General features: G+C 45.7%; 1 protein-coding gene across 1 annotated transcript in view; it reads right to left on the bottom strand.

Annotated features, from left to right (window-relative positions):
• TMC2 (transmembrane channel like 2) overlaps positions 1 to 17,879 on the bottom strand; it is a 40,473-nt gene extending 22,594 nt beyond the window's left edge. Inside the window, exons 1-7 of the mRNA XM_037521307.1 lie at positions 17,846 to 17,879; positions 17,223 to 17,270; positions 12,517 to 12,829; positions 10,218 to 10,370; positions 7,314 to 7,404; positions 2,436 to 2,517; positions 1,983 to 2,089 (exon numbers count right to left, since the gene is read on the bottom strand). Coding sequence (XP_037377204.1) covers positions 1,983 to 2,089; positions 2,436 to 2,517; positions 7,314 to 7,404; positions 10,218 to 10,370; positions 12,517 to 12,829; positions 17,223 to 17,270; positions 17,846 to 17,879 — 828 coding nt within the window. The remainder of the gene's footprint in view (positions 1 to 1,982; positions 2,090 to 2,435; positions 2,518 to 7,313; positions 7,405 to 10,217; positions 10,371 to 12,516; positions 12,830 to 17,222; positions 17,271 to 17,845) is intronic.
• Between the last annotated feature and the right edge of the window lie 5,326 nt (positions 17,880 to 23,205).

The following is a 23,205-nucleotide window of genomic DNA, read 5'->3' as shown; positions in this document are numbered from 1 at the left end:
CAAGTATTGTCTCTTCTCTCTCTCTCTTCACTTCTATCTCCTCTCTTTTTATACATTTCCATTGCTAATACCCCGAGCTACTGCAACAGGCTCCTAATTGATCTTTGCTTCTTCCCTTCTCCGCCCAGCTGTCCCTCCTTCCAGCCAGCAACCCCTGCCCTCTCAGATCTCCCCACGCTGCTCCAATCACTAAGTCTTCCATGTTTCCATATTCCCTGATATAAAAATGTCTATAAATCATATCAATTTATAAATATATACAATTTAATGCTTCCCTTAAGGAAAAAAGTCAGTCCTTAAAATTATTCAACTTCCCCAAATGACTGCCATTCTGGACCACTGTATAGCAAAATTTTAGCAGTGTCCCACAGGCTTTCAGCCTTTAAATATGTCTTCTTTTCATGGAAATAAATCCATTTGGAATCAAAACTCTCAGGAAGAAAGAAAAGAGCTCTGTGAAGGTAAATTTCCCAGTGGCTACTGGGGAAAATGCATACTTCCTTAACCATGGAGGGAAGAATGAAACTTGCAGTTAGCTTCTGATAATATTTCCCCCTTGAGGAGAACAGACCTGGTGCAAGAATGTTTGTGCATACTTGCCAGAAGTTTTAAAATTCTTATATCTGTGTCCCAGAGTAATAACGGCTTAAGAATTTCTATCAGACTAAATGGAATCATACGTCTTGATTTCCAGGCATGTATATAAAGGAGTACAAAGTCTAGTTAATGCCATATTTATAAGTACTCTTCTTAGGTAATGCAGAAAAGAATTCAATGGTTTAATAACAACACAACACTCCTTTGCTACAAGTGCTATTATAATATACCATCAATCTCTTCAACTAATCTGATTTAATTCACATTCTTTGGAAGTCTCAATTTCCTGAAAGGTGGATATGCAGAAAGTTTCTCAAGGATGTCACTATAGGTGGATTCCAATATGCTCACAGGTCCATTTATAGTAAAGTGGAATCAGCAAGCTATTACAGAACCAAGTAATAAAACTGAATGGAGGAAATGCAGGGGCATCATTCCCTTAGAAGCTGCTGAAGTAAATCCTTTGGGCACTGAGCACCTGCACCAAACAGCGCAGGGCAGGGCTGTGGCAATTACTGTGCTCAGAGCCTAGTGAGCCACAGGTGCCTTTGAAAATCCCAGGTCAACACTCTGCAGACCTGGATCTCAGCTGCTATAAATTTACTGGGTAACTTTGCACTCATTACTTTTTTTTTTTTTTAAGAGGCATGTTATTTATTTATTTGTTTGTTTGTTTGTTTGTTTATACAAGCACTGGGTACAGTCAGAAGCGCGGGAGGGTGAGAGAATTCACCAGAGCCAGAGTGGGGAGCAGAGCAGGCAGAAGGACCGAAGTACACTGCTGAGGGGAGCAGCGGGTGGCAGGAGAGGTCTGCGCGCCATGTGGGACCCTCCTCCGGTGGCCGGGGAGCAGTTGGGGATCGAACCGGCGCCGCAGAGGCCGCAGGCAGCTTCGCAATCCAGCGCTCAACTGCTGCGCCACCAGGGAGGCCCTGCACTCATTACTTATTCCTTTTTATCTCTCAATCTACTCACCTATAGTGAAGATTATATCCATACCCATAATAAGATTATATCTGGGACAATAATGAGGAGTGATATTCAAGTGTAAGTGTTTTTTTTCAGGTAATAATTATGATATAATACTTTCTGTCTCTTTCTTTTTTCCCTCCCCCACAAGGGTAAAAGAACAAAAAAGGCACTGAGATAATTATTTCTCCACTGATCTTAAAGAAAATGAATGGTAGAAAAATGTGGGGTTCATTTCTTGATTCAGAAATGCAAGGATTTTGGCTCCATTCTTTATACTGAACTACCTGGGCCATTGATGTAAGTATAGAATTTTAAATGAGTGACTGATTCGATGTATTTGACAGAGATAAATTAAGACGGGGGTCATGATAAGCCTCAACACTATCCAAAAATATCGGAGTTTCTTTTCTTACCTCTGGGATTATGACCAGACCAAATATTAAGCCAAAAAGGACAAGGTTAACTCCATACATCCACCGGAGAAAGATGAAATATGACGCCACTGAAGAACCAAAGTGACCTGGAGAGAGGAGATGGCGGATTTAAGCGTTGCAGGAGGAAGCACCTTATGCGTGTGACGGATTCAATTTTCACATCAGTTGGTGGAACAGACACCCTGATGCCCATTTTCTTTTTCCAGATAAATAACCTGAAGTTCCATAGCATTACCTGACCTGCTGAGGCTCCCACAATCAGAAACTGAAGCAGCACAATATTAACCTTGGCCTGACCAGCCCAAAGTCTGTATTTTCTTTCTCATGCAACAGAACCTACGAAATAATCTGGTCAATTGTTCAAGAATACTCCGCAAGCTCTTGGAAAACTTTTCAGTAAACCCAATAAAAATAATGACAAAAAATACTTACTTTCAATGTCCTTGATCTTCATTTCCCAGGGAATACACTGGGTCTTGAAATTATCAAAATCTCTCTTAAATTTGACCCATTTCTGAAATTAAACAAGTAATACCTTCAGTTCATTAATTGCTGCTTTGGGGCCTGGAGGGGCATGTTGAGGGCACATGGATGTTGATGCATCAACAGGAGGTCGACATGTGGGTGTGGCTGCCATCTGGGGGTCCTTGAACCTAGACTGCTAGACGCGGACTTCCAAGTCTTCATTTTCCAAAGACAGGTGTGAAGTGAAAGAAAAGCCAAGGTAACATAGTACCTTGCATTTGGCTACCGTGTTGTTGGAATTTCAGATGAGGGCAATTTATATAATAATTTAGAAATTTGGTGTATAATTAGGGCTTGGAGGATCGAATTGGATCAGCAACTTCTGATACAATTTACTTTATCTTAAACCAAAATTCAAGGGAAAAGGAAATCTCACAATTTTCATGGTCACATTTAGTAGACAGCTAAGTGCCGGAATTGGATTTGAATTGGTGCTAAACTCTGATGCTGGTAGAACTGACTGACAGGCCTCAGTCCTTTGCTTCCCAGTCTGCTCCTGTTTTTTCTGAAAGGCGTTAGGAAGGTGTTTTGCCTTTTCCCACACAAGGATCCCCACTCCAACACTCAGAGTTTGTACCAATCAGAAACCTGAGTGGTGGTCTGTCTGACGGGTGGAAATTTGTCAGCTCTTCAAGGGACTGGTTGCCAGAGGCTCCACCCTACATTCATTTGGTATTGAAAACACAGGGGAAAAAAAAAAGGCCAAGAGGCAGTATAGAGACATTTTAAGATCAGCTTTTAGTATCACAAAGGTCTTCTAAGAACTTGCTCATGAAGGGGCCTCCCCGGTGGTACAGAGGTTTGAGCGCAGCATTGTGAAGCTTTCCACAGCCTCTGTAGCGCCGGTTCGATTCCCGGCCAGCCAGGTAGATACCCACATGGCGCAGAAGACCGCTCTTATCTCACCCGCTGCTCCCCTCAGCAGTGTATTTCTGTCAGTCTGCCTGTTCTATGTTACATGAAAGAATGAAATAGGCCTCCAGACCTGAGCACTGATTATATCTGGATCAGGAAATTACTATTTAAGGAAGGAAACCTGGTAGAAGAGGGAGCTTATCACAGATGTGGGGAAGAGGGAACCATAAGCAAAATGCTAGTTGACAATAATGGCAGATGTCCCTAGGACAGAAAGGGAAGGGTGTGGGGAATGACAGATGCTGGACACTAGACATTCTAGTCCCATGGCCTCATCTGCCTTTCCTGAGTTCTGATTCTGGACTCAAAAGTCACCTTTGACTAATTTGGCCTAAGATGTAGGACTGTCTATAAGGAAAGCAGTTACCTGTCCCCTGGACTGTGATTATTTTGGTTTTAGTGGCAGTGAGTTTTCATTTCAAATAAATGGATTGGAATTGGGTTTATGGTTTAGCTTCCCATTGTAAGTAATTTACTGTCAAAAACAAAAGGACTACAGATGTGGACTTCAAACTTTCCTCTTTTTGCATAAGTTACTTCTCCTTGTAAATTAATAATCTAGCATTTGGTTTTATATGTCAGTTTCATAAGGTTTATTAATGTGAGTCCTCCCCCGAGGGATGAACCTCCTGATGGGATGCTGATAAAATCGGTACAAAATATAGGCTTGCATGACTAAGGGCCAGCAGGGGTAATGAGTGTTGCTAAGTGAGGCCCTTGGAGACATAGCCTGCCAAATGGTTGCTTAGTAACCACTCAACAGCTCTTCAAGGCTGTGGGCACCTGGACAATGATGCTCTGGAGGTGGGGGCAGGAGCAGAGAGAGGCCTGGGAGAAGCTCTGCATTGAAGTTCTTATCGCTTGATTCACAGAATCAGAATGCTGGGCTGGGGTGTGTGTGGCCAGAAGACCTCTATCCCTTCCTTGGAGCTGTGTGACATGTAGCTATTGATCTGGGACTGGGTTATCAGTTCTGTCTTTCTCTCCAGTTATATATAGAAAAAAATATTTCAACCAGTAGTCTAATGAAACATAGGCAATCTACACATTCTGTCTGTGGATAAGATCTGCATCTGAGTGACTAAAAGCAAACTGTGACGCCTTAGAAACAGTGCCACTGAACGAGGGAAAGAGGACACCATTCTTAGAAAGTTTTGGAAAGCATTTCGCCTGGGACATAGAAATTCTGGGTACTGGTTTAGCATTTTTTTTTTTTAAAGAAGTTTCTTTTTTTTTTTTTTTAAAAAGATTTATTTTTATTTATTTATGCATAAAGAACTGGAGTGTAGGCCAGAGGTGGGGAGGGGAGGAGAGTGAGATGTTTCACCAGCTACAGAGTGGGGAGCAGAACAGGCAGACTGACTGAAATACACTGCTGAGGGGAGCAGTGGGCAAGACAGGAGAGGTCTGCTGTGCCATGTGAGTTAGATCCTTGGCTGGGGATGGAACTCATGCCACAGAGACTGGTGATAGCTTGATATTGCTGAGACTTTAACCCCTGTGCCACCAGGGAAGCCCCAAGTTTAGCAGTATTCTTAATAGGATATGAAATATAAGGTTTCTATTGTAAAGAATAATAAGGTAACATTTAAAAAAGAATATAGGAGAAATACAGGATGGTAAGATGGCTAAAAGTTCAGTAATAGGATGAAAATAAACATTATACATAATAAAGACTATAACTGAAACAGAAGAAATTGATTCAGGATATTGAGAATAAACCTGAGAATTTCTGAGATGCAAAGAGAAAGAAAGCAAAGCATTAAAAACAATGAGGGAAAGTAAATACAGAAGACAGAGAATAGGCAACCAGCCACATTTTTCCTAAAGAAGAAGCTAGAACTGTCTGACTAAAACATTAGTGAACAGAATCATTTATCAATATGTATTTGAAGAGCACATTCTTCAGTTGGGAAAAAAGCCCTGAGTGTACATTTGTTAGGTGGTAAATAGTTTCTAGATAAAATTAACAAAATGACCCATAGGTAGGTGTTGAGCATTACAACCCCCCCAAAAAAGGTGAAAAAACATTAGGAATAAAAGATTCAAATCCAATACATATAGAAAGTAATTACAAAAATGGGACCACCACATGCAGCTTTCTGGAACTCCATTTGAAAATCTAGTTGAAACAATCAAGTTGTGGGAAGAATGTGAAATGCCAAAATGGCCCCAACAAATAGTCAAAACATGATATATGCTAAATAGGAAAAACATTAAAAAATTATCAAGGCAGTCTACAAAAATGGTGCCTGACCTATAAAGTTTTAAGGGTGTCCTCTTTCAAATTTCCCAAATAATAATAGTTATTCTTTATAAACTGATTTATAGCATAAAGAGGAGCCAATCCTATCCTTTTAACAATCGAAAGCAAATGCAACCCTAGTATTAAAATCTGCCAGAATAGCACAGGTACACGTGTGCACACATGCAAATCCAAAGGAATCTTAAAAGCCATAAATGAAATTTTGGAAAATCAAATGTGGGGCTAGAAATAATGCATCATGACTGAGGTTATCCCAGAAATAAAAGGAAGCTTAATAATAGAAAGGGAAACATGTTTAATAAAAATCAAATATCTATTTCCAATAAAATGGAAGATTGCTGAAGGACATTTTCTTATTTTGAGAAAGAAAATCTATTTCAAGTCAACAACTCCCATTAACTTAATGTGAAACACTAGAGTTATTCTCAGAAAGAGACACGTGATCACCACTCAACTGAAATTGTTCTAGTATTGTTAACCCACACTTGAGAATAAGATGAGAGATCACATTTAGAAGAGCCCAACAAAATTTCTTTATATATATATAGCCAAATGAAATGACTAGAATAAATAAGAGAATAAAGGAAGCAGATAAAAAATGACTACACAAATCTGCAGCTTTCCTACATACCAACAATAACTAGTTACTAAATAAATGGGAAAATGACCCCATTCACAAAAGTAATGAAAACAAAAACACTGTAGACATAAACTTAAGACACAGAAAAGATCTATATGAAGAAAATGACAAATTTTGCTCAAGGATGTAAAATGAGGCGTGAGAAATGGATAGTATCACTAGATGCAAAGACTGAATAGTGTATCGATAAATTTTCCCAAGTTAAATCAAGGTCAAAAGCAATCCCAAACAAAATCCATGTGGGCTATACTGGAACGTGGCAAGTGATTTTAAAAATGCACAGGAAAACACAGACCAAGCCAAAACATTTTTGAAAAACAGTGGTAAAAAAGAGGAAGTCAGCGCTACAGACATGAGATGGTGAATTCAAATAAAAGTTCCCAAACAGGCCCAATATAAGAATTAAGAGAATGAAAAGAATAGTTTTTCAAGCAGTAGATAAAGGACAGAGACTTCAGTAAGTTCCACAACGAATCAGTCTTAGAACATGCCCAGAGCCTGAATCCAAAGCCCAGGTGATGATGTAGTTCAGGAGAGCAGAGCTGCCCCTCCCCGAGGTGACTGCTGGTTATTCCCTGTGTGACCATGATCACATCATAGCACTTTAGGGTTTCTAACAAATCAAACAATGTGTCCTGATTTAGGTTTGGAAAAAAAAAATCCCAGTGGTTTTAACATCATCAATTCTGTGATTTTAGTTCTTTACTGATGAGGAAACAAATGTTAAGTACATTGAAGACCTCACAGTAAGTGAGTGAAGCAGGCAGGATACAGTTGGCTTCCATTCCTGCATGAATGGGAATGGTCAGTCAGAGCTCAGGCTCAGAATTCTGGGGTAGTGGGCACCAATGGTGAGGCCAGGCAAGTGCCTGCAGAGGTCATGCAGATCCAACAGCCCAGCCATCCCTTCCCAGATCCAACAGCCCAGCCATCCCTCCCCAGATTCGCAGCCTCTGACACGCACCTTAGCCATCAGCATCCTGTAGGCATAGAGCCTCTTGCCTTTCCCCTTCCCCAAAGCGCCTTCATACTTCTCCACAAATACTTGGGCCTCCCTGGTTAGGAAAAAAAAAGGGCAGGAATTCAATTAACCCCTAAACAAAAGAAATCTGAACTGTGGGGTGTATATGTGGCCAAAAGCCTTCAGTGTTTTATAACCTTAGTTAGAATGTAAAGTCCACGAAGCAGGGCCTTCTGCCTCTTATTGAAGTTTGCTAAATACAGAGAATATTGCTTAATACATAGTAGATATCTGCAGGCAGAATTTTGCTCCCCATGACCTCTGCCCCTGGAGGTAAATCCCTGAATGGCAAAGGGATTTTGCAAATGTAATTAAAATCCCTGACTTTACAATAGGGAGATTATCCTGGATTATTTGAAGGGTCCAGTGCAACCACACAAACCTTTAAAAACAAAAGAGGAAGACAGAAGAGAGCGATGTGATAGACTGACACAAATCAGAGAAATTTGAAGCCCGAGATTTCTCAACCCTCTGTTGCTGGGGCCCCTTTGGAGGCTGCCACATAGAAAGCAAGAGAAGGAAACAAATTCTGCTCAAATTGGAAGAGGACCTGTAGCCCCAGGAGGCACCATGGCTCTGCGGATACCTGGTAAGACCCTGAGAAGAGAATCCAGCCACACCACACAGGACTTGCGACCCCCAGAAGTGTGAACTAGGAAATGAAGGTTGCTTTGACTTTTAAGAACATGGTCACTTGTTACAGCAGTAATAGAGAGTGAATTCAGCATTCAGTAGAGATTTGCGGCATGTATGTGTGGTGAATGGATGTTGAGTGAATGATTGTTCATCCAGGGAAGGCTGGATGAGAACCACAAGGATCAGTTTGTCTAGTAGATATTGTCCAGGAAGGTGCTGGAGCCGGTGGGGACTGGCTCCTAAGAAAGTAGCCAACCAGCTGGTAAACTTTGGCAGCTTGAAATTGGTCATGATGGAAGTATCTAGAACATGACATCAACAAATGCTCTGAATCAGAATATCTAATAGACCCATCTCAGCAAACAAGAGCATCCAGTCAAGGGAGAGGGCAGTGCCTTGGAGTTTGAAGGGGCAGTAAATATCTCAGCCTGGAGGCAGGGGAGAGAGCACTGGGAACTTTCCTGTGGAGTGGACACTCGGGCATGAGCCTTATAGGGTGTGTAGGAATTAGGCAGGTGGGCCAGCAGGTAGCAATGAACATCCAGGCAGAAGCACGGGCTAGAGAGAAGACCTAGCGGCTGGAGAGCCACAGAGTTGATTCTGGGATGAGGCGTCTTGGGAGAGCCAAGAGGAAAGAGTTGGACTGGAGGGGAGAGACCATTGCGTGCCCAGAGGACCTGCTCCAGGGAGCGAAGCAGGGGGCAGCAGAGTGAGTTTTATTTACCAGAACCCCGGGGGAGGGTCCGCAGTGTGTGTGCTGCCAGCATCTGTGGCAAAAAAAGGCTGCCAAGTTGTCCTACACAATGAGGGGTGCTGCGTTTGACCTGAGCAAGGAGGAAATTCAGGTGAGACAGGAGTCAGGAAAAAAATGGCTTTATAGAGGGAAGGTGAAAGGAAGTGACACTGCTGTGAACATTAATGCCATTTACATGAGGCCGGGAGCCTAAAAGAAGAGTTGTGTGTCACTCACACACACACACACACACACACACACACACACACACACACACACACACACACACACACACACGTGCTCCACGCACAGTGCAGAGTCTACCCTGGAGAGCCAGGCCATGCATCTCCCGCTGGAAGTGCAGCCCCCGCGGGAGGAAGGAGAGGCTCCGCCCCCTCCCTGCCCAGCAACAGCTCAGCCAATGAGAACGCGCCGTAACCCAGCCAATGAAAAGCCACCACACTTCCCGCTCCCAGTTCCCTCCAATAGACTCTTGGATTATAAAACGCCTCTGAAATCTATATAGGAATGCTTCTTTCTTTTGTTTTGGGAGGTGGGGGGGGTGTTCATGTTGAGACCCCGGGTTCAGAATTGCTTTTATTGTTGTTTCTGAATAAATGTATCTCACCGGTGAAATAACTGGCTGATTGCTTGCTTGTTTGAGGTCAACAAGTCTAGCCCTATGGGTGAGGGACTTGGGGTGGGGCGGTGGTAATGTTGCATGGGAATTGTTCAGCAGAAAAGCAGAAGTTAAGCAATGTGCCACCTGCCCTTTTTTCAAAACAGCAGTTCATTCAAATATCATAAAATGCTTGGCATGCCAGCCTTCGGTAGGAAAACAAGAGAAGGGATCAAGCTGACAATGGGAACCAGTGGCTTCGGTGTGGGCCTCCTTATTCACAGAACAGTATTCACAGAGCATCATTGCAAGCTTAGGCAGTGGGGACATCAGGGTAGCTAAGGCAGACCCTTTCTCAGCCCTCTGCACTGCAAGTGTGAGTGTGCTACATGGAGCTAGATTCTGGTGCTTAAAGAACCCAAGAGTTCTGAAATTGTTGAGGTGTGTGTGCGGGGTTGGGAGCATACTTGTGTAGGGTGTGGGAGCATACTTGTGTAGGGTGTGAGGGAGTACAGAAGGGCCAGATGAGGTAGGATGCAGGACAGAAGGGGATGCAGGACAGAAGGTAGGATGCAGCCAGATCACGGAAGGTGTAGGTCTGAGTGGAGCCTCAGACCTCTGTCCCCCTGGCCCTGCTTGGTGCTGGTTGGTAGCAGGCCCTTGGTCAGCTGTCACAGCTCAACCTCTCATGCCTATTGGCTCTCACATCCCCTCAATGCTGTGGTTGTTCTGGGGACAAAGAAGGACCAAAGCAGAGGCTGAATCCCCTTTTCTGTCAAATCCCAAGGGGGCAGAGAGGAGGAAAAGATTCAGGTGCCCACCAGAAGAAGCTGAGCCTTGGCTGACCACCACCTCTCACCTGAGTTCCCTAAGCTTCTTGGTCATGGGCCACGGCTTATTCCGCATGGTAGCAATGAGCTTCTTCTTGTCTTCTACCTGCTCCAGGATCTGGGCTAGCTCTTCTTCCGACAGAGACTCCCCAGCAGAGGCACTGGAGGCCAAGGAGGACGATCTGGAGGTAGAGACAGAAGAAATGGAGAGTGAAAAGGAAGAGAGTGTCCTCAGGTTCTCTGTGAAATGCAGAGATGCCCATCAGCAAGACAAGTGGCTGTGCTCCCCTGATGCGTGTAGTCCTGACTGCCCCCATAGGCCTGCTCCTCTAGCAATCCCTCACCGACTGCCATCACCTCAGAGCAGGCCACAGTTTTGTCCAGTAGCCCAGACTGCCGCTCTCCAAACTCCATTTCTCTGAGTCTTCCCCCAACCACACTCGATTCAATTGCTGCCTAACAGAAATGTAAAGTGAGGTATGTATTGTAATTTAAAATTTTCTAGGAGCCACAAAGTGAGGGGCTGGTGGTGGGGGCGGGGAACCTGAGTTGGAGAGGGTTCAGGCTGTGCTGCTTTCTTAGCAAATTTCATAGATGAAAATATCAGGGTGTAGGCTTGAGTTACTCCAGGCTTTACAGACCAATCTGCAGCAGCCTCCATAAGTTTTAGCTTGTAGAGAGCAAAGGAGAAGTTAGGATGGAGGTGAAGAGGCAGAGGCCCTGGCTGGGAAAGCCTAGAGCACAGGAATTTTTTTGCCATAATACACACACACACACACACACACACACACACACACACACACACACCATGATATCTGCTTTTGAGTCTTTACATAGAGTGTTTCTGAATCTAGGGGGCAGTCAGTCATTGTTCAAATTCTTCCTGTTCTTCAAAACCTTATTGAACTGCTGACCTTTTCAGTGGAGGAACTCTGATGCCCCAGCATCCCACCAATAAGGAGCTTCCTCAAATCCTTTGTCATATACATATTGCTTTCTGCCTTGCCTTATAACTGATATCCCTGTCCTTTCTCCCAAGGTGGACTGTCAGCATCTGGGGGACAGATGCTTTTTCATCTGTCTGTGCCTGCCACTGCACTCAGCATGCCATTTACTCAATGGTGTGAGTAAATCCTTGTCTCAACCCTTTACTTTGCATCTACTATCCATGGTCCATTTAGGGTGGTGCAGCCTCCTGTAAAGTTCGGGCCACTCCAGGACTCATAAATCATACATTTAAGTTCTTAAATGTATCATAAGTGCACTATGCATCCTTTGTTCTGTTAGCTCATGTCCAGGGACAACCAGAGAGTCAACCAAGTCCTAAGGATATGGCCGGCATGGGTCATAGAATAAATCAGTGGCCCATTTTGAGGGCTTTAGTTTCCTCTCTGTAAAGGTAGAGAGATTTGGTGAAACACTCAAAAGAGGATGTGAGCAAAGAAGGCTTGTTAAACCTAGTGGGAAATACCACAACTCTGCCATAATCTTGATACCTCCAGCTGCTTCCAAAGCGCCCCTACCCATTATGGAAGGGGACCCTTCGAACACCCTAAGAAGGGAGTAAAGCAGAAAAGAGAAGCAAAGAGAAGATGATGTCTCATCCAAATTAGTAACAAAAATTGGAATTAAAATCCCGACTTGCTAGTTCCATAAGCTAACTCTGTCCACTGCCCCACGTGTGCAAGAGCTAATGGATCAAAGAAAACAATCAAACCCCCAAATCCTAGAGTTTCAGAGTTGGTAGAGTCTCTGATGTTTTCCTAGATCAATGCCCCATTTCAAAGAGAAGGACACAGGACCAGATTTGAAAAATGGCAGACTTCAGTCTTCCTAGGAGTCCCAAATCCAATTTTGTTCATGTCTCTCAGCTTCTCTGCAAGAGCCATGGTGAATCATCAGTGGAAATTCAGGAGACTTGGAATCTTTTCCACTAGCCGCCAAGTCACCACCTCCCTCGGCACTTCCAGCTGCACCCATGAGACATGAGGCGTGGGAGTTGAGAGGAACCAGTGGCTGCTCCTCCTGTGATGGTCATGGGCCTCTTCCCGGTCCTGCCCCACAGGCCCGAGAGTTGGGCAGTGGCAAAGCAAACAGAAGCAGGAGGAGAGAGTGGGGGCGGCCTGCACAAGGGAGGGAGACATGGCCCCTCATCAGGGGGAGGGAGAGGGCTGGAAAGAGGAAGAACATAGATTGAAAACAACAGGAATATAACCAAGATGAAAATGCATACATTGTGCAAAAATGAAAAATGATGTAAAAAATATACAAAATAAAATAAAATTTAAAAAAAAGAAAAAAAACTCCTGAGCCCAGCTCACAACACACCTGTGTTTCTTCGGCTGCTTCCACATCTCCTCCTTCCTCAGCACCGCCTTTTCCTTGCTTGGAGGTGCTCGCTGCTCTTTGAAGGAAGCCCTCTCATCCCTCTTCTTCCTCCCCTCGAGGGGGCTCCGCCCCTGTTTCCCTGGCTCCTCTTGTCCTCTCCTGTTGCTGCGCTCTGTCTGCTTCCTCCTGGGAGACCCTGGCCGTGGGCTGCCCCTGGCTTGCTCCTTCTGGTCATGCTGGGCCCTCTGTCTGCCCCGCGCACCATGGGCCTTGGGTGCCTGCTTCTTAGAGGGTTTCCTTCCCGACCTGTCACCTGTGGAGACGTGAAAAGGCAGTTCTGGCCTCACCTCCTCCACCTCCAGCTCCACCACCGAGAAATTAGAAGTCCAGGATGCTTCCTGGAGCTTGTTGGCTGGTTACCTCATTTGGAGCCTCTGTCTGGGATGAGAATTAAGATGCCCTCTCCTCCCCTCTTCCAAACACAGGTAGAGACCTAGTCACATTGGATGATGAGAGCTTATGAATAAAGGCGAATGAAGGGGGGATGCTAATGGGATGGGAAGGAGAACTTGGGAAACTCTGTTATAAAACACCTGCAGTGCCCATGAAGTGGAATGGTGTTATTTGAAAGTAGACTTGGATTAGTTGTAAATGAATATAGCAAACTCTAGTGCAATAACTAAAAAAAAAGTAGAAAAAGAAATATACTTGATATGTTAAGAAAGGAAACTGGAATCCCATAAAATCTCAACCAAAACCACACAAGGCAGAAGAACATAAAAATAACAAATATGATAAATGCTAATCCAATTACACGAATAATCATCTTAAAAGCAAGTAATCTGAATGCATTAATTTAAGGTGAAGATTGTCAAAGTGGATACAAAGACAAGACTCAACTATATATTATTTACAAGAAATAGACTTTAACTATAAATAGGTATCTATTAAATGTAAAGAAATGGAGAAACACATACCATGCTAACATTAACCAAGAGAAAGCTAGATTGATTATTATTATTATTTTTTAAAGGTTTATATATTTATGATTACAAGAACTGTAGTACAGGCCAGAGATGTGGGAGGTGAGAGGATTCACCAGAGACAGAGCAGGGAACAGAACAGAAAGATACACCGAAGTACACTGATGAGGGGAGCAGTGGGCAAGACAGGAGAGGTCTGCAGGGCCATGTGGGTAGCTTCCCAGCCAGGGATCGAACACATGCTGCAGAGGTTGCAGACAGCTTCACAGCCCTGCGCTCAACCCCTTGTGCCACCAGGGAGGCCCTAGATTAAATATTAATTTCAGACAAAGCAGGTTTGAGAGCAAATAAACTTGTCAGGGATAAAATAGGGTATTTGGTAATGTTAGGAGGTCAATTCCTCAAGAAAATACAGTGATCCTTATTGTGTGTGTCTAACAACAGAGCGCCAAAAAAAGTGAGGGAAAAACTGATGGAACTGCAAGGAGAAAGAGATATTGCAGATGGAGACTCTAATACTTTAGTATCAGTAATTGACAAATCCAGCAAGCAGATCATCTGTAAGGACAGTGGGACTGAATCTCACCATCAACCAACTGGATCTGAATGATATTTATAGAACACTTCATCCACTAGTATAGACTCTACATTTTTTTTGAGCTCACATGGAACATTCACCAAGATATACCACATTCTGACCCATAAAATGTTAATAAATTTAAAAGAATAGAAATCAAACAAAATATGCTCTTAGATCATCATGAAATACATTATTATTATTTTTTTGCATAGAAGAAACTGGGCTGTAGGCCAGAGGTCTGGGAGGTAAGAAGATTCATCAGAGACAGAGTGGGTAGCAGAACAGGCAGATTTACTAAAATACACTGCTGAGGGGAGCAGCGGGCAAGACAGGAGAGGTCTGCACCATATGTGGGTCAGCTCCCTGGCCAGGGGTCCAACTCAGGCCCTAGCAGTGATAGTGCTGAGACTTAACTCCTAGGTCATCAGAGAAGCCCCAATGACCATGAAATTAAACTGGCAATCTATAACAGAAAGATAGGTGTAAAATAGCAAAATATTTGGAGATGAAAGAATTTATTTTTCTATAATAGGGCAAAGAAATCTTAAGAGAAATTAAAAAATACTTGGAGTGAAAATAGAATGTAAAATTTGTAGGACGTGGTAAAATAGTGTTCTACCTTAGAAAACTAGAAAGGAAGATCAAATTAAGTCCAGAGGAAGCAGAAGAAAAGAAATAATAATGACCAGAGCAGAAATGGAGGAATTGAAAACAGGAAAACAATGAGAAAATGTGAAAACAAAATTGGGTCTTTGAAAAGATCAATAATATTGTTTCAAGTTTTGTTGATTTGCACTGGGTTACCTAACTATCATTTTGGGAGTATAATCCACCCCTCCATATCTGCACATGCTTCACTCACCCTCCACCAACTGGCAAATCCACAACCCTATGCCCAAGGGAAGGACTGTGAGAAAGCACATGGACGCAAGCTGTGTCCCTAGGAGAGCCCTCAACTGAGCTAGAGCTGGAGAGAGAGGGTCAAGGAGCAGAGGGAGGGCGCAAAGGAGTAAGGAGAGGGTCTCCATACACAAGCTCCATATTGCTTGAAGGGACTGGACAGGAACGTCAATGTGTTTGCATCTTCTTCTGAACTCTGAGTGTCCTCAATCAGCTAATACAGGGTTTTTTTGGGGGGGGAATGAATTGTATCAAACGTTATAGATATAAACTGGGGGATTTAGAATTCCCCCAAAGGTAATTCCTGTTGTAAGCTCATTTTCTAACTGAATAAAATCAACGTAGAAGGTCGAAGACAAGCCAGAATTCTGTGCAGAAAACAAGCTGCTTTTTCAGTTTCTCTTTCATGGACAGTCTTCAGTGGACTCCACACATGCATAATTTAGGAGTTAGAAAGCAGCTGTTGTACTAGGAAGAACTCCAAACCCAGGGAGTGCTCGCTCACATGTGACAGGTCTCCTCACGTCTACACACCTGGCTGGTCAGGGAACCCGAGTGGCAGACAGGCTGGGGAAGCTGGAGGCCTGAGGCTGGCTTGCTCACCAACCTGGCCCTCTTAACACTGAGTGCAGTTACCAAGTGACCCAGGAGCAGTGGGGGGCGGGGGCGGGAGTGGGGGGGTCCTGACAGTCCTTCCCAATGAGTGGAATAGCAAATTGTAATTACTGTGTAGAAAGAACTGCCCCTCTGTGGCACGGGGCCGGCATAGGAGAGCAGTTCTCCCAGGCGACTCCAGAGGCCATTTAAAATGGAAATCGTTATGTAATTGGGTTTCGGTTCATTTCATGGATTCCCAATACTTCGCTGCTTCTCATGAGCATTTGGATGCTTACAGTGAAAATTGTGACCCATTTCTTCTTTTCTAGGGGGAAGGGAAAATGCAAGGGGTGGGCAGGGTGTGTGTGGCATATTTTAGTAAGAAAAGGTTTGTGTTTTAGACAAAATGACTTCCATTTAGTCCTGCTCAGAGGGCTCTTTGCCTGCAGGGACGCTCACAGGGGTGGAGGGGAGCCAGACTGGGAGCAGCAGGGATGGCAACTGGAAGACAGCGGGGCAGCAGACTGTGGACACCCCAGTATCCTACAGACAGCTGTTACCAGAGAGTGCTGTTGACTCTCCCTGAGGAAGGGGTTTCTCGGCCGGCTAACCTGGGGCACCCACACTTTCTCAACATGGCTCCCCTGTTTCTGGAGGGAGGTAAGGACTCGATGGGGACATGGGTAGGGTAGGAAGGAGGGACAGTGGTCAAGGGGAAGCTCTGGGGGTATCTGGATGTCAAGACAACAGTGGTGGTTCCACAGCTCCTTCCTCCTGCCCAGAACTGTGGGGCTTGAATCCCTCCCCTCCCCTTGCCACGGAACTGCCTCACCAAGAACCCTGGCCCCCAGCAGTGGGGAGCAGTGAATACCCAGAGGGAAGGAGAGAAGGGCTTGAGAAAGGAGGTGATGAGGTGGATCCTGGGACCAGCCCTTCCATATGCCACTTGCCAGGTGGATGAGCCAGGATAAGTTCTCTCCTTATCCTGAATTGGGTGAGAGGGGATTTCCTGAGAAGCCCAGAAGTACAACATCCTTTGAGATTCTGCTTCTCACCTACAAGCAGGGCCCTGCACGGGATTCAAGAGGAGACAGCACATCCCACTCACAGTGCGTCCCAGAGCCTGCAGTGTAGGGCACCAGTCTCGGGTGTGCGTCCACCTCAGTACAGCAGCAGACGGTCTTCTCTCCTGCCTGCCACTTGCTCTGTCTCCTGCTGCAGGTGGCCCCCCATCTTGGTGAAGTTCCCAGGGGCTCACAAAAGAGCTGTGGCCACATTCCCAGAGCCCCTAACCATAACCACTGCTGCTTTATGGTGCTGCCTGGAGTCAGGTGCCCTCGGTGTGAGTCCTGGTTCCTTTCCAGCCATCTGGAATGCAGTCTCCTCCTGCCCCCCATGCCCCCACTAGTGAACGTCCGCTGCTTCCCCAGGCTCGACTCCAAGGGTCACTAATTCTGGGGTCTCTCCTGATGCCCAGGGCTGGCGTGGGCCTTCTCAACCCATTTGAACTGCCAGCCTGGGGAGGCTGCTTGCCTCTTGGTGAGTGCTAGGGAGGGCAGGAGAAGGATGAAAGAGAACACCTGGTGGTGGCTGGACAGTGGGACTGAGTGGCATGGCAGGCTCCCCCCAACACACACCCCTCTCACCTGTGCCTGGAGAGCCACTCCGCATGCGCCCTCTCACTCCACCTCCTGCTGAAAGAGATGGAATAGAATGAACAGTGGCCATTTGCAAAGTCCTCCCTACACCACCCCCATTTCAATGTGGGACCCCCTCAGCGGGTTTATAGCTGGGTCAGACTGGATCATGCTGGGGTGCCAGAGGCCCAGGTCCTGACACTTCCCTCTTACCTAGAACAGTCATGAGGTCAGAAAATCCCCACAGCCCTCTGCCCTAGACAGACAGACACAGACAGACAGACAGACAGACTTCCCCTCTTAATCAAGGGTATTGCTAAGGAAAGGTGATTCTAAGACAGCAAGAAGCTGAAAGACCCTGCTGGGCTCTGCTGGATGCTGACACTCCCTGTTGCTTAAAGTCCCCCCAGGCTTGTATTTTGCTGTGTGGTCAGTCGATGATCCCTCCAATGGCACAGAGAGTCGGTGATGGCTGCCTTGGTCTCGTGGATGAGGCAGGGAGAGGTTGGATAAACAGATTGAGGTTGCTCAGTGAGCCAGTGGTGAGCTGTGGATGCAAAGCCAGGCCCTGTGTCTTGCTGCTGCCAGGGAACCCCTGTGGGTGGTCCCCACGGAGACCGGGATGGACTTACCTTCTTCCCTCAGACCCTTTGGTTGGTGGCTCATAGTCAGCTGGGCTCCCCTGGGCCCCACCCAGGCTCAGGACGCTTGCTGGCCCACGTACACCTTCAGCCTGCGGTGCTCTGCGGCCATCATGGTGCCTGGCTTCCCTCCAGGGCCCCAGAGGCAGCCAAAGCTCCTTGGATCGTTTGAGGTTCGAGGTAGAGGTGGTAAAGTTCGGGAGAGAGGTAGGGAAGGAGGCAAGGTGGCGAGTCCCCAGTCCTTCAATCCTGCCTCACACTCCTCTGCTCCGGTTTCCTGGTGAAGAGGCGGCGTGGCCTCACGTTTCAGGCATCACTTACTCGGAGAGGCCCTGGAGGGGCCGGGAGTGCGGCTCATCTCCTGGTAGTGATCCAAGGGAGGTGTGTGGGCATCCCAGGCCCTTCACCTTCTTTCGAGTCCCTGCCTGCGACAGGTACCAGGAGAGTTCTAGGATGTTTATGAGAGTTGTCACGTGGACTCTGCTTAAAATGCAGATTCTCAGGACTAACGCTGGGCATTTGAGTCAGTAGGACTGAGCAGGGCCCTGGGATGCTGCATACCATGTCCTGAGCCAGCTTGGATGAACTGCCCCTGCTCTGGTCCCTGTTCACACCCTGCTTCAAAAAGCAGGTTTCACCGCTTTGCAAACCTTACCTGGAGATTCAAGTTGACCCTCTGGGAGGCCACCCAGGCATTCAGAGTGAGGAGCCCTAATCTGGGATCCCCTCCACTCTTAAGTCATGGGTAGAATCTTGTGGGTCTGTGAGAAGGACGGACCTTACATCTCCATTAGCCTTTAACTGCACTTTAGTATTTCCCTCTATTATGAATGTAGACAAAGAGTCTGTTGTTTGTCTCTAGCAGAAGCCACAGATACTTTCATAGCACACTAAGCTGGTGGGGAGATCTCAAAATATCATTTATGTTTGTCACTACTTTGAAATAATGGTACTTATAGACCTGCCGCTGGATATTGTTATTTAGTTGTTAGGAAGCACCTGTGTCATTATAGGAAAGATTTATAAACCTGTTTTGACACCTATTTCAGGATCATTGGTTTTCTTTGCAGTCCCGGTATTTTATCTTATGGATTTAAGATCAGTGTTCTGAGAAGGGGGTTCGGGGGGGGGGTTCTGTGGGCCTCATCAGATTCTCCAAATTGAGAACAAAGTTGTTAAATGGAGTGGGCTTAGCTGGAGAAATGTGGACTTGGCTGAAATTGGCTAGTTACAGGGCACTTCAGCTCCGTGAACAAGGTGAATTGTTCTGTAACTAGTTTATCTCCTGCCTGCGGGTCCTGACCTTCCTAGACCCCTGTGAATCTCCATTTCAGTGCAGCCATTCCAACCCACTGATTGAGCTTGCTCGGCTTCTGGTAAGATTATTTTCCATTGCCTTTGCTTCTGTTGTCCTTTCTGCCCGAGGCACAACTCTAAAGGATGCAGTCTTCAAAACTCGTGACCTTGCACACACTGGCCATTCAACATTTTAGAATATGTCTTGGAATAATGTTTCCTAACAGAGTTCTCTGGGTCCCCAGCAAGGCCAGCATATGGAAGCGATTCAGAACATGGGCTTGGAGGTCAGACAGGTCCAGTCTTGCATGACCCGATGCACATTATTGATTCTTCCTGAGTCTCTGTTTTCTCATTTGGAAAATGGGGATAGGATGATCCCTCCAAGACCAAGAAACTCTGCTCACCTGTCAGTGGGGAGCCACCTGGACTCAAGCCAAGTCTGAGTCTAAGAACAGCTCCTCCAGGAGCTGTGACTGGGCAGGTGAACCCATCCACGCTGGCTTTTCTACTTGGAAATGATGTTTCTTAGGCATCCTTCCCAGTCAGGGGAGAATCCCAGCCAGGCAGGGATCGCCATGCCTGGGCGTCTTGAGGCTCACCGCATTCCCAGCTCCTGCTGTTTCTCCTGTGCTGATGTGTCCGGAGCCGTCCGGAGTATGTGCCGTGTTGCATATGCGTGCCATGAGTTCGCTTTACTGTTTCGCCTTCGGAGAACCACAGGTTTTTCCTGTAAAGCACATGAGACTGGGAGGTACGGGGGGAGGAGCTACGAGGGTATAAGAGGAGAACGCGGGAGAGAGAGGAGAAGAAAAAGAGATTTAAGAGGAGAACCATGAGAGAGGAGAGTACTGCGAGAGGAGCAGAGAGAAGGCCAGGGAAGTAAGAAAGACAGGGAAAAGAAAGACATGGAAAAGTAAAAGAAAAGGATAAAGGAAAAATAAAGAAGCAAACACTAGCGGCAAGTTGTCAAGCCCCACATTTCAATCCTCAGCCCTTCTCTTTTCGTGCCTCCGAATCCCGCGGGTCGGGACACTGATGTCAGGTCCCTCCACAGGGTGCCGACTTCTCCTAGTCTACCTCCTACTGGAGGATCTGAGGCTTTCACAGGCATGAACCCAATGGTTCCAGACGGGGAGTCCATGCCCTCTTGAAGCTGCTCTTCTCACGGTCATCCATGCTGGCTTTTGTGATAATTCATTCTGGTGCCTATTTATGAAAGTTTGACAAGCACCAGGGGAAGTGCCCAGAGCTCTCATTTGCCCATGGCTGGCCACACACACAAGGCCTGGTTGTGTGGATCCAGGGAACTCAAACCTGCCCCACCCCTTCCCCACATATCTGATTATCTTGACCACACTTGGCAACGTGAATCCCTCTCTCTCCCTCTTCTGTGTTCTCCCAAGTATGAGGCCAGCCCTGAGCCTCCACAATGCCAGTCATGTTTGTGGGGAGGGTTTGGGAGACTTCCAGGAAGCAGTACACTGAGTTGAGTTTTAAAAGATGAGAAGGGGCCAGAGGAGGGCCTTTTGGGCTGAGGTGAAGGCATGAATGGAGCAAGAAGCCCAGCAAATGTTCTTGGGTGTTGCTGGCGGGTAGGTGAGAGGGAGGCCAGGAGAAGGGTGATGGTTAGGCTGGGCAGACAGGAGGAGACTGCAATTATCTTTCCAGGATACAGAACACTCAAGGATTTTGATGGCGGGCTGACCTGGAGCCAGCAGATTGGACCATGGCTGTGGACTTCAGCACAGTCATCAATATGGTTGTTTAAGCAATTCCCATCTACCTCAAGTTGTAAATGCTTGTCTTCCCCCCACCACCCTGAAATAAAAGGGTCACTTAAAATATATATGCTGTCTATATTTTTTTTTTTAAGATTTATTTATTTATTTATTCATACAAGCATTGGGTACAGTCAGAAGTGCAGGAGGGTGAGAGAACTCACCAAAGCCAGAGTGGGGAGCAGATTAGGCAGACTGATGGAATACACTGCTGATGGAAGCAGTAGGCATGGCAGGAGAGGTCTGTCATGCCATGTGGGACCCTCGCCGGCAGCTGGGGATCAAACCAGCGCTGCTGAGGCCGCAGGCAGCTTCACAGCCCAGTGCTCGATGGCTGCGCCACCAGGGGAGGCCCTGCTGTCTATATTCTTTATCTTGTTTCCCTATGGAGCTTCTAAGCCCATGTGGGCTTAGAGAAATGTCCACTTTGAGAAATGTCTGATTCTGGTTTATGGTCTTGGGGCATTGTTGTCATTTGCTCCAGGGACCCAGACACACAACATGCCATGGGGCAGGAGGAGGATTCCTTCAGAGGGTGAGGAGGTGGTGTGCTCGAGACCGTTGTGAGAATTCCTGTTTGGAGACAAGGATCTGCCTTTGGGGGGATATAGCTTGGTATAGTCAATAGTCTATTCCTGAGAATAAATCACATGCCAAATAATTGTCAGGTGGGATCTGAGATCGCTTAAGCGCTTGGGAATACTCCTTTTCTGCTTTGTATCATAAAAATTTGCATTTTCTTTGTGGTAATGTCACCATGTCTGTAATGTGAAATCTCTTCCTTTGTGCCAGCCATACACAAATTTTAAGAAAAATAATTTGCTTTGTGCCAAAATCAGTTGGCACAAAAACATGTCTTTTATCTTTTCTTTGTATAATGCCTCAACATAAAGGCTTTAGCTAATTAATGCAGGAGCTACATTTATTGGGCTTTTCACACAACACAAATAATGTTCTGAAGAGTAGTACCATGGAGTGGGATGGAGACCATTTATCAGGATGGAGAACATTTCTATTGCTAGGGTTAAGGATGGTAAGATTTCTAGTTATTCTCCTTCATGGGTGCAGGATGGTCAGAGAAAATAAACCCTTAAAATCCAATACAACAACAAATGTAGCATGAGCAATTTCAACCAAAAGTCACAGGATGTCTGAAGTCAGTGGCACTTATGTCATAAAGCCCTTTGTTCATGGGGAAGCTTCCTGAACCACATTGTTAACTTATCTCTCTGATTAAAAAAATATATAAATATATATATAATTAGCTATGGGTATCTGCTTACAAAACATCCAGCGTCGCTCACCAAACGTAGTAAACCAGCACAATGGAGAGGATCCAGTGACCGGTAACACCCTAGCTGGATAACGTGAGCTGGCGCTGTGACCAGGCCAGTGCCCTCTGCCCACTAGCCTGCACCAAGGGCTCGCTGCTGGCTTAGCGTGTGGGGAAGGCAGCAGAGGGCCATGCAGACCCGGACTTGGCCATTGCCTAGCAAGCTTTCGGGTTCGTATTATGAACAGGACGTTTCTAAGGCTCCTTTCGGCAGCGCGTTGGCTCTTTGACTTTTTTCCTTAGCACTGCACTGAAGGGGGCTCAGGAGTCTTCTCTACCAGGCACTGCTTGCATTGTCGCTGCCATTTCCAGTTCTTAGGAAGGGGGAACCACACACAGGTATTTGGGACCTGAAGGACCATTACTCCCAGGGCAGGGAACCATTCTCGCCAGAAAAAAAATCAGACAGACCCAGAGACCTGCCTGGGTGTGTCCTCCACAGCACACAGGATGTAGCAGCCTGGCTCAAAATCACACATTTTTTTCCCATTACAAGCATTGGTTGTGAGTTAGAGCAATTTCAGATGCATCTGAGCATTATAATTTAAAAGAGACTAAGATCTTTGATTTCAAGTAACTTTAAGCTTAATTTTTTATTCTCGACATTAGATTTTCTCAACAAAGAAGTAGAATAATTGACATTAGCAGAAATTGAAATTAATATTAGATACTGTAGTCGATGGTTATTTATTTTGGCTGAAATTTTATGGACCAGGTATTCCCAAAGAAATCTTATTCCTTGGACATATTTTCCTTAAAATTCTCATGAAAACAGAAAGAATCTGAAATAGTAATGGTTGTGGTTATGAATAAAAACACAGGACAGGCTTTTATAGGAAGAAGTTGTATCAAACAGGCAGAACTGTATTTTGTTTTGTGGTACAAGTGACTTCTGCTTATGAGCTAGAGTAAATCTAAGTGTAACTAAGCAGTTTATGTTA

The sequence above is a fragment of the Talpa occidentalis genome, unplaced genomic scaffold (assembly GCF_014898055.3).
Source record: "Talpa occidentalis isolate TD23 unplaced genomic scaffold, MPIMG_talOcc4v2.1 talOcc4.10, whole genome shotgun sequence".
NCBI classification, from domain to species: domain Eukaryota; kingdom Metazoa; phylum Chordata; class Mammalia; order Eulipotyphla; family Talpidae; genus Talpa; species Talpa occidentalis.
The sequence above is the reverse complement of the archived record's forward strand: the minus strand, read 5'-3'. Positions and strand labels throughout refer to the sequence as shown.